Consider the following 14,040-nt stretch of genomic DNA (forward strand, 5'->3'; position numbering starts at 1 on the left):
AGTAGCTGGCATTACAGGTGCCCACCACCACGCCTGGCTAATTTTTTGTATTTTTAGTAGAGATGGGGTTTCACCATGTTGGCTAGGCTGGTCTTGAACTCCTGACCTCAGGTGATCCACCCGCCTCAGCCTCCCAAAGTGCTGGAATTACATGTGTGAGCCACCGCGCAGGGCCAATAATAGCATTTTTTATGAAAAATAATTATTTTCCAACAGCAAAAAAGTAGTCAGAAAAGTGTCATTGTTTTTGCATTTTTGTAAATCTTTTTAATGTCTCGCTTAATAGAACATAGCTAGATTCTCATTTACTTCCTCTTTCAGTCTATAAAACTATTACATGTCATGAAGCCTCTAGAAAACTCAGCTCAGCGGGTCGCGGTGGCTCAGGCCTGTAATCCCAGCACTTTGGGAGGCCAAGGCGGGTGGATCACGAAGTCAGGAGATCGAGACCATCCCAGCTAACAATGGTGAAACCTTGTCTCTACTAAAAATACAAAAAATTAGCCGGGTATGTTGGTACACGCCTATAGTCCCAGCTGCTCGGGAGGCTGAGGCAGAAGAATCACTTGAACCTGGGAGTCAGAGGTTGCATTAAGCCAAGATTGTGCCACTGCACTCCAGCCTTGTGACAGAGTGAGATTCTGTCTCCAAAAACAAAAACAAAAAAACTCAGCTCTACATACATGAGAAAATGAGTATGTAATATATAAATTTTTTTTGGTATTATTGTAAAAGTAATTTTAACTTCATGGATCCCCCGAAGGGGTTTTTGAGCACCCTCAGAGATCTTTAGACCTCACTCGCTCTGGTTGCTTTATTGTAAGCCACTTTAAAATCATGCTTCACATTTAAGTGTTTGCTTTTTGCTTTTACTTTTCTTCCATAGTGAGGATTTGGAGAAACATTAGGATTTAGAAGAACTAATTTAGAATATAGATTACAAATAATAGGCCAGGCATAGTGGCTCATGCCTGTAATCCCAGCACATTGGTAAGCTGAGGCGGGCGGATCGTGAGGTCAGGAGTTCGAGACCAGCCTGGCCAAGATAGTAAAACCATGTCTCTACTAAAAATATAAAAAAAGTTTAGCGGGGCATGGTGGCAGGTGCCTGTAATCCCAGCTACTCAGGAGGCTGAGTCAGGAGAATCACTTGAACCTGGGAGGTGGAGGTTGCAGTGAGCTTAGATTGTGCCATTACACTCCAGCCCAGGCGATAGTGAGAGACTCCGTCTCAAAAAAAAAAAAAAAAAATTTATTTAACACTGTAATGATCTATATAGTAAAAAGAGCAATTACTGTATTGATACTCAAATACCTGGCAGTTATTTACTTATAATTTGGAAATGGTATGTCTAATTTGAGAAATTACAACTGTTAATTAAATAATGAAATTATGTGATCAGGAAGAAACTACAAAATAGTCTCCCAACTTTATCCTGGTTTATTTTGAAATGTGCACCTATAATCACTAATCTTATATTTATCCTGTGATTGGAGGGCTGGAAATAACTGGGAATAAGACATCATTTGAGAGGTTAAGCATGAAGTATAGGAAGTATGCAGGATAAAAATAAGCATTAGATGATTCATAATTTATAACATGGGGAATAAGAATTATTAGAAGTTGAATGTGGAAGATGAAGCTTGAAATAAAATTTTTATTTTGTTTTGAATTAAATGAACCATGATTATTCACAGTGCAGTAAGTGTGTATCATCTGTTTGGTATTTTCATATTACAGTTTTGATAGTGCTCTTCGGTCTGCAAAATCTTCTTTGGGTGGAAATGATGAACTGTCAGCTACTTTCTTAGAAATGAAAGGACATTTCTACATGCATGCTGGTTCTCTGCTCTTGAAGATGGGTCAGCATGGTAGTAATGTTCAATGGCGAGCTCTTTCTGAGCTGGCTGCATTGTGCTATGTCATAGCATTTCAGGTAAGTCTTCCACTTGTAGGAGCAATTGACATTTCACGGAGTCTTGATGTGTTTTAAATGAAGGTGTGCTCTGGTATGTAATGACAATATGTGAACAAACCTGTGGAATTAAAGTTAAAATGAAATAGTCAATTTGATACAGTGGAAAATAACTAAGCATACACAATACTGGTGAGGCTGGTGAAACAGGGATGTTGAGTGCACTCTTGTCGAAAGCCTGCATTGCTATGATTTGTTTGTAGACAAATTTGAAGAGTTTGATCTTTTTACTCTGCCATTTTTGGGAACATGATAAAGATGTAATCTCGTATTATGGGTAAAGCTTGATTCAAAAAGATGTGTTACTTGGACAAAATCCTAATAAGTAGATGTAGGGCAATGGCTTTATAGCCTATGATAGAAGAATATGATTGCAATTTAACATGTTAATTGAAACACATGTATATAACATTTATGACTGTATTGTGTATATGTAACAGTATATCTATTAATCTTTGAAAACATAAAACCTTTTCTTATTTTTTATTTTTTTATTTTTTTTGAGACCAAGTCTCTCTCTGTTGCCAGGCTGGAGTGCAGTGGCGTGATCTCGGCTCACTGCAGCCTCCACCTCCTGGGTTCAAGTGATTCTCCTGCCTCAGCCTCCCGAGTAGCTGGGACTACAGGCCCGTGCTACCAAGCCCAGCTAATTTTTTGTATTTTTAATAGAGATGGGGTTTCACCATGTTGGCCAGGATGGTCGCAATCTCTTGACCTCGTGATCTACCTGCCTTGGTCTCCCAAAGTGCTGGGATTACAGGCGCGAGTCACTGTGCCTGGCGTGCCTGGCCTTTTTTTTTTTTTTTTTTTTTTTTGAGATGGAGTCTCGCTCTGTCGCCCAGGCTGGAGTGCAGTGGCACGATCTCGGCTCACTGCAAGCTCCACCTCCCGAGTTCACACCATTTTCCTGCCTCAGCCTCCTGAGTAGCTGGGACTACAGGCACCCGCCACCACGCCTGGCTAATTTTTTTTTGTACTTTTAGTAGAGACGGGGTTTCACCGTGGTAGCCAGGATGGTCTCAATCTCCTGACCTAGTCATCCACCTGCCTCGGCCTCCCAAAGTGCTGGGATTTACAGGCATGAGCCACCATGCCCGGACTTTTTTTTTTTTTTTTAATGAGCTTGCATAACTTTTGAAAGGAAAAGAAATAAGCAGTCTTCCAAAAAAGCATTAAACCAGGCTTAGAAAAATGATTAATTTTAGAGAAGGATTTTTTGCTTGGGGAGGGAAAAAAAAGGATTCATTACTTTTAGAGAAGGTCCCTCCTTCTAATATAAATCTTTTTTTCTTTTTGAGACGGAGTTTTGCTCTTGTTGCCCAGGCTGGAGTGCAATGGCGCCATCTGGCTCACTGCAACCTCCGCCTCCCGGGTTCAAGCGACTGTCCTGCTTCAGCCTCCCGAGTAGCTGGGATTACAGGCACACGCCGCCACCACGCCCATCTAATTTTGTATTTTTAGTAGAGATGAGGTTTCTCCATGTTGGTCAGGCTGGTCTTGAGCTCCTGAACTCAGGTGATCTACGCGTCTCGGCCTCTCAAAGTGCTGGGATTACAGGCAGTGAGCCAGCATGCCCTGCCTAATATAAATCTTTTTATTTTTATTTGAGACGGAGTCTCGCTCTGTCACCAGGCTGGAGTGCAGTGGCGCAATCTCAGCTCACTGCAACCTGTGTCTCCTGGGTTCAAGTGATTCTCCTGCTTCAGCCTGTCACGTATCTGGGATTACAGGCACACACCACCATGCCTGGCTAATTTTTTGTATTTTTTAATAGAGATGGGGTTTCACCATGTTAGCCAGGATGGTCTCGATCTTCTGACCTCATGATCCACCCGACTCGGCCTCTCAAAGTGCTGGGATTACAGGCATGAGCCATTGAGCCCGGCCTGTAAATCTTTTAAAAACACCGTTGATAGACAGTTCACATGTTAAGTGCTAATATTTGCTCAGTAGAAACTTCTGTGTTCATAAGGAATGGATTAGTGAAAATTAACGGATTTAGTGAGGTTCACTAGGTAATACAAACATTAAAAGGTTCTTATAGAAATTCTCAAGTAACTGATAGTTCTTACTTTTATTTATTTATTTATTTATTTTTTTGAGATGGAGTCTCACTCTGTCGCCCAGGCTGGAGCACAGTGGCACGACCTCGGCTCACTGCAAGCTCCGCCTCCTGGGTTCACGCCATTCTCCTGCCTCAGCCTCCCGAGTAGCTGGGACTACAGGCACCCACCACCACGCCTGGCTAATTTTTTTTTGTATTTTCAGTAGAGATGGGGTTTCACCGTGTTAGCCAGGATGGTCTCGATCTCCTGACCTCATGATCCGCCCACCTTGGCCTCCCAAAGTGCTGGCATTACAGGTGTGAGCCACCGCGCCCTGCCAATAGTTCTTATTTTTAATGGAAACTTTAAAATTTATCTGTCTGTGTGTCTATTAGAGTCTTGCTGTGTCACCCAGGCTGGAGTGCAGTTGCGTAATCGTAGCTCACCGTAACATTGAACTGGGCTCGAGCTTCCCAGAGTGCTGGGATTATAGGTGTGAACTACTGCGCACAGCCTAAAATTTTTTGATATGTAGTTTTGGGAGGCAGAGTCTCACTCTTGCTCTGGCTGGAGTGCAGTGGCATGATCATAGCTCACTGCATCCTCGAACTCCTGGGCTCAAGTGATCCTCTCCTGCTTCAGCCTCAGCTCAGTAGCTGGGACTACAGGTGCCTGCCACCATGCCTGGCTACATTGTTAAATTTTTTGTAAAGACAAGGTCTTGCTATGTTTCCCAGGCTGGTTGGTCTTGAACTCCTGGCTTCAAGTGATCCTTCTGCCTTGCCCTCCCAAAGTGCTGAGATTACAGGTATGAGCCACCACACCTGACTGTGAACTTTTAATCATAATAAGTTAGTTTCCCTCTTAATCCATTCACTCAGGTCTCCTTTCCTAGATGACAGCTACTGTTAGGAGTTTCTTGGGTGTTCAGAAATATTTTTTGCATCTGCAAATGTGCAATACATTCTTTCTCTGCTTTTAAAAAATATTGTGCCTCAATGTGGGTGTGCTTTACCTATTGCCAGATGCCTTGCTTTTCTAAATGTTTCTTCATTGTTCCACTTCAGCACAGATACCTACCTCAGTCTTTATTAACTACCACATATTTGTGTAGAATGAATATATAATAGAAACATCTTAGGTGCTTGTATTTTATTTGATCGGTTTATTTTAAAGCTTAATGAACAAATGATTATAAGCATAAAATGTAGGTTATGTGCTGGCATTTGGGTATTTAAGAATTGGCTAACTTTTATGGCAAGATTTTCAGACTCTTAATCAGAGGAATACTGTGGTTCTAGTAAGTGCATCTGCATTGCAGCTAGGTAGTTAACAAAGTATCTTGAAACCTTTTAGTTAAGATGAGGAAATAGCCAGGCGTGGTGGCTCACACCTATAATCTTAGCACTTTGGGAGGCTGAGGCGGGCAGATCGCTTGAGGTCAGGAGTTTGAGACCATCCTGACCAACATGGTCAAACCTCATCTCTACTAAAAATACAAAAATTAGCCACGCATGGTGGCGGGTGCCTGTAGTCCCAGCTACTTGAGAGGCCAAGACAGGAGAATTGCTTGAAACCAGGAGGCGGAGGTTGCAGTGAGCCGAGATCGTGCCACTGCAGCACTCCAGCCTGGCGACAGAGCGAGACTCCATCTCAAAAAAAAAAAAAGGAAATAGTGAATTGAGATGATTTGATTGAGTGGATTCACAACTAATTAACTGGTCACAGATTCAACTGTTGAATAATTTTGTAAAAGAGGCCGGGTTTATGAATTGAGGTCAGTTTGAAAACAAAAAGAATGATGTCAACATTTTGTTTCTTACTTTGTGTGCTCTTTTCAACATATAGATGACAAACTTTGACATGATGTTTAGAAAACTTGTGAGTAAAAGGATAGGCGATACGAATATTTCTAAAATTCAAAATCAGAAGCTTTTAGGTTCATAAATCATATATTTTGAAAAATGAGCATGTTTGGAAAGAATTATATATACATGGTTTAAAATTCTGGCGGCTCTTAAGAATATGCTATGAAGACTCCTTTCTGTTCCCTAGTTATTTACTTTCTCCACCCCCAAAGAAACTAATGTTATTGCTTTCTTGTGTGTTCTTCAGGAAATGTTTTATGCATCTCCAAGTAAACACACATATATCCCCTGTCTTTAAAAGAAGGAGGAAAACATTTGAACATTGCATTTACTTTATTTCCATTAACTGTATCTTGGAGATGTTTCCATGTCAGTATATATAAAGGGCATTCTCATTAGTTTGGATGCTTGCATATTATTCCATTGTATGGATGTACTGTAGTTTTGGAGTTTTTAAAACCAGGGTCCTACAACCAGGACATTAGCTTGCTTTTACTTTTTTTTTTTAATGCTACTTCAAGTAATTTAGCAATGATTAACTTGTGCCATGAATTCCTGAAAGAATTGCAGTATCAAAGTATATCTGTGCATTTATAATTTTTAGAGCTGTTGCCAAATATCTAACCCTAAAGAGGTTGTATCAAATTACATTTCCACCACCAATTAAGAAAGTGGTGATAGAATTAAAAGCCGATGCTCTAGTCACCCATATATTTACTTTTGGCATGTTTCTAGTAAGTGGGCATTGCCTGTGACTGGACGTTTTCAGTGATGGACATTCATTACTTTTCAAGATAGCCCAGTGCATCTTTAGGTGGTTTGGCTCTTGGTACTTCCTTATATAGAATAAAAATATTCTTCAAGCCTTCTACCTGTTGGTCTTGTTTCTTCTTTTGATGATTTCTTTTATAAAATAATTATAATATCTGAAGGCAGCTGTCACGTCTTCCCTTCGCCATTCTATTCATCATGCTTTTTTTTTTTCCATAGGTTATTGCGTTAGGATCTCTTTAATTTCCTGGTTGTTCCATTTATTCTAGTGCTATCCCCTATTATCCATACTCTGAAAATGTGTTATCTACAATGTGGCATTTCCAAGTGTCATTTCACCTGTACTTTTTAAAGTAGGGTGTCATATCTACTCAAATAGGACAACATCTGCTGTTGTCCTATTTATGCAGGGTAGAAAAGTAATATAATTAAATTTTCCATTTCTCTGAATGTAACATGAATGTGCTTTTAGTAGAAACTAATTTCTCAGAGCTTCTCTGTGTATGCTTTTTTTTTTTTTTCTTTTTTTGGAGATAGGGTCTCACTCTGTCGCCCAAGCTGGAGCACAGTGGCATGATCATGGCTCACTGCAGCCTTGACCTCCTGGATTTAAGTGATCCTCCTGCCTCAGCCTCCTGAGTAGCTGGGACCACAGGTGTGTGCCACCACTCCTGGCTAATTAAAAAAACTTTTTTTAGAGATAGGGTCTCACTGTGTTGTTCAGGCTGGTCTTGAACTCTGGGCTCAAGTGATCCCCCCACCTCGGCCTCCCAAAGTGCTGGGATTACAGGTGTGAGCCAACATGTCTGGCCCCTCTTTTTTTTTTTTTTTTTTGCGATGGAGTCTCGCTCTTTCACCCAGGCTGGAGTGCAATGGCGCAGTCTCGGCACACTACAACCTCTGCCTCCCAGGTTCAAGCTATCCTTGTGCCTCAGCCTCCCGGGTAGCTGGAATTAATAGGTGTGTGCCACCACGCCTGGCTCTTTGTTTTTTTTTTTTATTATTTTTAGTAGAGACTGGGTTTCACCATGTTGGCCAGGCTGGTCTCGAACTCCTGACCTTAAGTGATCAGCCCACCTTGGCCTCCCAGAGTGTTGGGATTACAGGTGTGAGCCACCACGCCTGTACCTGGCCTTTCTTTCATAGGTTATATAAATTCCTTGGTTCCCAGTTTTTGCAGTCTTTTCCAATTCAGTTTAATTAATGGTTAACTGTTCATTCATTATCAAAAAAAGTGCAGTGTAATAGATAAGACCATGTTACTATTAGAAGTATGGGTATCATCAAATTAAGATTTTTGATTCTAAAATTATTAGGTTCCAAGACCAAAGATTAAATTAATAAAAGGTAAAGCTGGACAAAATCTGCTGGAAATGATGGCCTGTGACCGACTGAGCCAATCAGGTAATAGTAATATTAAACTAATTTAATTTAAAAAGAAAAAGGAATTTCTGTTAAGGCATATCTTATGATAAAATCTTCATCTGTCCAGGAGATAATTTGTCAAAATTATTTCTTTTTGCCGTATCAGTTAACAGCAATAGGTATGGAAGAGATGCGAAGAAATAGCACATTCTTTTAAAAAAATGAATATTTGATATTGTTTGTTCCTATGTGGAGAGGATTTCTTAACTCTTTCTTCATCTGGCTGCTAGAGCCTCTATCCTGAATATTTAGTCACTTCCTGAACTAAGTATAATTATTGATTTGCCAACCATTTAACACCAGCTGATTCTAAAAACACTGCTGTGGGGATATAAAGATGAAGAAGATACGGATCTGTCTTAAAGAGCTGAGAGCATAGTGAGGAAGATAGAAGATATATACTTACCTTATATTAGGCTCTTGGAATTTGTGGATTTTTCCCCCATTTTTGGCTTGGGATGAATCCTAAAGGTCTGTTGCATATTACCTGTGATTTTGCTAAGATACAAACTTTAAGGTAGTTAGATGGCCATTGAATCAAGCAGTGAACTGAAGAAACATAATGCTTTCTATAAGGAGCAGTTTTGATACAAAATTGGATGAATTTTGTAAAGAGCAAGATGTAATATTAAATCAAAGTTATTATAAGCTTTGGTGTATAGTTAGGCTGTTGGCCAAAGCTCACATTGCTCTTTTATTCCATAGCCCACTTTTTTTGTGGGAGTTAGGCTTTCAGTCCTTAAAGTGACTTTCTACTTTTTTCCTTTTCTCTTTTCCTTCTACCCTTGCAGGGCTCTCATAAGTGCCTTTGCATGGTGTCACAGTTAGATAAAAATTGCCTGTATTTTTTTTTTATGTCTTTGATCTGGGCATCCCGAGGGTGCCTCTGTAAGTGTGCTGAGACACAACTGTGTAGTGGTAACCAAACCTAATTGCCCAGCAGAATTAACTCGAAGGAGGGTTTTTTAAAAAAGTTCAATTGAAATATAATTTGTATACCATACGCTTCACTCATTTAAAGTGTACAGTTCAGTGGCTTTTAGTATGTTCATAGAGTATTACCATTGTCACCACAGTCAGTTTTAGATTTTCATCACTCCATGAGGAATTCCTTACCTATTAGCAGTTACTCCCCATTTTACCCAAACCTCTCAGCCTTGGCAACCGCTAATCTGTCTCTGTAGGTTTGCCTATTCTGAACATTTCACATAAATGGACTCATATAGTATGTGGTCTTTTGTGACTGGCTTCTTTCATTCAGCAAGGTTTTCAAGGTTCATCTGTGTTATAGCATGTATCAGTACTTTATCTGAGGACTATGATTTTTTGATTGCTTACTGTAAACCTATGGAATAAAAATCTCTGGGAACAAGGCCTGGAAATAATTCTTTTTTTTTTTTTCCTGAGACAGTCTTACTCTGTCGCCCAGGCTGGAGTGCAGTGGCGTGATCTCGGCTCACTGCAAGCTCCGCCTCCCGGGTTCACACCATTCTCCTCCCTCAGCCTCCCCAGTAGCTGGGACTACAGGCTCCCGCCACCAGGGCCGGCTAGTTTTTTTTTTTTTTTTTTTTTTTTTTTGTATTTTTAGTAGAGACGGGGTTTCACTGTGTTAGCCAGGATGGTCTTGATCTCCTGACCTCATTATCCACCCAGCTTGGCCTCCCAAAGTGCCGGGATTACAGGCATGAGCCACCGTGCCCAGCCGGATATAATTCTTAAAAGCTGTTTAAAGGAGGATTCTGATGAGCCAGGTTTAGAAATCAGTGTATCAGATCAGAGAATAAGAGCTTGTCCCTGTTCTCCTATGGCCACTTAAATCCAGACCTTTTCATCTAAAGTGCAAATATGTTTGGCATTTTTCATACACATTCCTGTCTTTTTTCCCCCTTCTGCTGTCTTATGTAGATACTGAGAATATTAAACCTGTACTCTTTTCATTTGCTACATAAGCACCCATTTTGTTGTCCAGCTGTATTTTTTGGGTTGGAGGGTTAGGTCTGCAATAATCATGTTATTTCCCGTTTGGGTATACAAATGAGACAACGTGAGCAAATACAATCTGTATTTTTAAAGTGATGGAAATAACTTAAATTTTTTTTTCAGGGCACATGTTGCTAAACTTAAGTCGTGGCAAGCAAGATTTCTTAAAAGAGGTTGTTGAAACTTTTGCCAACAAAATTGGGCAGTCTGCATTATATGATGCTCTGTTTTCTAGTCAGTCACCTAAGGATACATCTTTTCTTGGTAGCGATGATATTGGAAACATTGATGTACAGGAACCAGAGCTTGAAGATTTGGCTAGATACGATGTTGGTAAGTTATATGTTTCAGAGGAAATGGTCTCCGTCTTAATTCTTATAAATTGCCCATAATCTTATTACCCGGAAATAACGACTTAATATTTTCCTGTATTCCTTTTGTGTGTGGGTTGGGCTGGGGGGAGTTTGAATGTGGTGCTGTGGGGGTGGCATGTATTTTTTGTTGTTGTTGTTGTTTTTGAGACCAAGTTTTGCTCTTGGCGCCCATGCTGGAGTGCAGTGGTGCGATCTCAGCTCACTGTAACCTCTGCCTCCCGGGTTCAAGTGATTCTGCTGCCTCAGTCTCCCAAGTAGCGGGATTACAAATGCCCACCACCATGCCCAGCTAATTTTTTGTATTTTTAGTAGAGACGGGGTTTCATCATGTTGGTCAGGCTGGTCTCAAACTCCTGACCTCAGGTGATCCACCTGCCTTGGCCTCCCAAAGTGCTGGGATTACAGGTGTGAGCCACTGCGACCAGCCTTGTTGTATTTTGAGACAGGGTCTCGCTATGTCACCTGGGCTGCAGTGTAGTGGCATGATCGTAGGTCACTGCTGCCTTGAACTTCTGGGCTCAAGGGATTCTCTTGCCTCAGCCTCCTGAGTAGCTGGTACCATAGGCACATGCCATTCGGCCCAGATAATTTTTTTTTTTAATTGGTAGAGACAGGGTCTCCCTTTGTTGCCCAGGCTAGTCTCCAACTCCTAGGCTCAAGTGATCCTCCTGCTTAAGCCCCCCAAAATGTTGGGATTAGGCCCGGCACAGTGGCTCATATCTGTAATCCCAGCACTTTGGGAGGCCGAGGCGGGCAGATCACCTGAGATCAGGAGTTCGAGACCATCCTGGCCAACATGGTGAAACCCCGTCTCTACTAAAAATACAAAAATTATCCAGAGGTGGTGGCATGTGCCTGTAGTCCCTACTCAGGAGGCTGAGGCAGGAGAGTCGCTTCAACCCGGGAGGTGGAGGTTGCAGTGAGCCAAGATCACACTGCTGCACTACAGCCTGGGCGACAGAGCGAGACTTCGTCTCAAAAACAAAAAGTGTTGGAATTATAGGCATGAGCCACTGCATCTGGCCATATTTTTCATCTAAATGGTTATGTATGATTTACCTTGCTTCCTTCATGAATTCTCTCCCATAGTCTCTGTATTAAAACTATAAATATCACTTTTATTGGTAATATAATCTTTTTTGTGAAGTAGTCATAATTTGCTTGCTACTTTCTGTTATTGGGCATCCAAGTTTTCTCAACTTTTCCACTGTTAATAATCATACTTCAACAAAAAGTGTCTTCATTGCAAGTTATTTCCATAGAGATACCTAAAAACAGAATTACTGAGACAAAGGACATGAACATCTTTAAGTCTTGCAAATTGCTAAAATGACAGAAAGATTATACCTCTTCATGCTTCCAGAAGCGCATAACCTTTTCTTTTCTTTTCTTTTCTTTTCTTTTCTTTTCTTTTTTTTGAGACAGAGTCTCGCTCTGTCACTCAGGCTGGAGCGCAGTGGCGCAATCTTGGCTCACTGCAACTTCCGCCTGCCAGGTTCAAGCAATTGTCTTGCCTCAGCCTCCCAAGTAGCTGGGACTATAAGCATGTGACACCGTGCTCGGCTAATTTTTTGTATTTTTAGTAGAGACGGAGTTTCACCATGCTGGCCAGGCTGGTCTCGAACTCCTGACTGCGCATAACCTTTTCAATATTGACTTTCTTGTAGAAAAACAGATTTCTTTACTGTACCGATGGATTAATATAGTGGTGTTCCATTGCTTTAATGACTTAAAGGAAAACCCATTGTTTTGGGGTTTCTTATTAGGTTAGGTGTTCTTTATTTGGCTTTTGTCAGTTGATTTTGGTTTATTGAGTTCTAGTCAGTGTCATTTTTTAAGATGGACTTAAACATTCTTCATCACTACTATTTTTATTAAAATTTCTAGAAATAATCAAGTGAGAATGCATTTAATAGGAACATGAGATTTTGCCTAACATAGAATTCCCTCCAGCTTTGATATAGAAAAGCAGTTATATAATTAAGATATATATAATGTGAATTGTTTATGTTGGCAAAACTAATGGCACAAAGAAAAATTTCAAACCCTTAAGCCAATTTTTTTATTTTATTTCAGGTGCTATTCGAGCACATAATGGTAGTCTTCAGCACCTTACTTGGCTTGGCTTACAGTGGAATTCATTGCCTGCTTTACCTGGAATCCGAAAATGGCTAAAACAGCTTTTCCATCATTTGCCCCAGGAAACCTCAAGGCTTGAAACAAATGCACCTGAATCAATCTGTATTTTAGACCTTGAAGTAAGCAAAGATTTTAACAAATTAAATATTCTGAATTTTGTTTAATTTTTTTTTCTAACTTAACTTTTCCTTAAATAAAACAGGTATTTCTCCTTGGAGTAGTATATACCAGCCACTTACAATTAAAGGAGAAATGTAATTCTCACCACAGCTCCTATCAGCCGTTATGCCTGCCCCTTCCTGTATGTAAACAGCTTTGTACAGAAAGACAAAAATCTTGGTGGGATGCGGTTTGTACTCTGATTCACAGAAAAGCAGTGTAAGTAGTGAAACAAAAATATTGCTTTCACTTAGTGCATAGGTTTTACCAGGGATTTAATCCTCATATGAAGATTTAATTTGTCATGTGACCCATTAACATATATGTATGTAAGCGCTGAACTGTGTATTTAGAAAGCAATTTTAGTAAATTGAACTATTTTTTAGACCTGGAAACTCAGCAAAATTGAGACTTCTAGTTCAGCATGAAATAAACACTCTAAGAGCCCAGGAAAAACATGGCCTTCAACCTGCTCTGCTTGTACATTGGGCAAAATGCCTTCAGAAAATGGTGAGTTTTAAAGTATAAGCATTTTTAAAGAACATTACCTTAATTTTTAAAAATCATGAACTTTTTATTGAAAGTTTTTTTGATCTGAAAATAGCAGCTTGGTCATATTATGACAGATGTGTTTTTTATTGCTGCAAAATAGTTAATGTAGTTAAATATAAGCACTTAGAGGAGCAATGCCTGGCACACAGTGAATGTTACATATTAGCTGAGCTGTTACTGTTATTCCTTAATAATTAAGTTCTGATAATTATTCAGCCTGAAAATTAAAAAAAATATTAGCACAAGGCTTTGTAGGTAAGACCATTATAGATCTTTCTAAATATTTAAGGTGTGTTTTGTGTCACCATTAGGTGTAGATGGTCAGCCTTTTGAACAAACTGACACTACAGAAGAGGCAGGTTTCAGCTATCTAAAAATGGCAACTGTTAAAAAGTAGTTTGGATTGCTACGTTAGGGTGGTATCATTAGAAGCGTTTAAAAGTTGAGTGTAGAGGCCGGGTGCGGTGGCTCACACCTGTAATCCCAGCACGTTAGGAGGCCGAGGCGGGCAGATCACAAGGTCAGGAGATCGAGATCATTCCTGGCTAACACGGTGAAACCCCGTCTCTACTAAAAATACAAAAAAAACTCTACTAAAACTACAAAATTAGCCAGACATGGTGGCAGGTGCCTGTAATCCCAGCTACTTGGGAAGCTGAGGCAGGAGAATTGCTTGAACCCGCACGGCAGAGGTTGCAGTGAGTTCACTGGTATTAAGGTGGTTTAGTTATTACAGTATTTGGAAGTTGAA

General features: G+C 40.2%; 1 protein-coding gene across 4 annotated transcripts in view; it reads left to right on the forward strand.

Moving 5' to 3' along the window:
• LOC101131768 (ranBP2-like and GRIP domain-containing protein 4) overlaps positions 1-14,040 on the forward strand; it is a 75,047-nt gene that overhangs the window by 17,064 nt on the left and 43,943 nt on the right. For all 4 annotated transcript variants that reach the window (XM_055378219.2, XM_031007798.3, XM_063695729.1 and 1 more), the window contains exons 7-12: positions 1,742-1,937; positions 7,977-8,064; positions 10,189-10,398; positions 12,516-12,697; positions 12,781-12,956; positions 13,124-13,247. In XM_055378219.2, the coding sequence (XP_055234194.2) occupies positions 1,742-1,937; positions 7,977-8,064; positions 10,189-10,398; positions 12,516-12,697; positions 12,781-12,956; positions 13,124-13,247 (976 nt within the window). The remainder of the gene's footprint in view (positions 1-1,741; positions 1,938-7,976; positions 8,065-10,188; positions 10,399-12,515; positions 12,698-12,780; positions 12,957-13,123; positions 13,248-14,040) is intronic.

The sequence above is a fragment of the Gorilla gorilla genome, chromosome 12, assembly GCF_029281585.2.
Source record: "Gorilla gorilla gorilla isolate KB3781 chromosome 12, NHGRI_mGorGor1-v2.1_pri, whole genome shotgun sequence".
Lineage (NCBI taxonomy): Eukaryota > Metazoa > Chordata > Mammalia > Primates > Hominidae > Gorilla > Gorilla gorilla.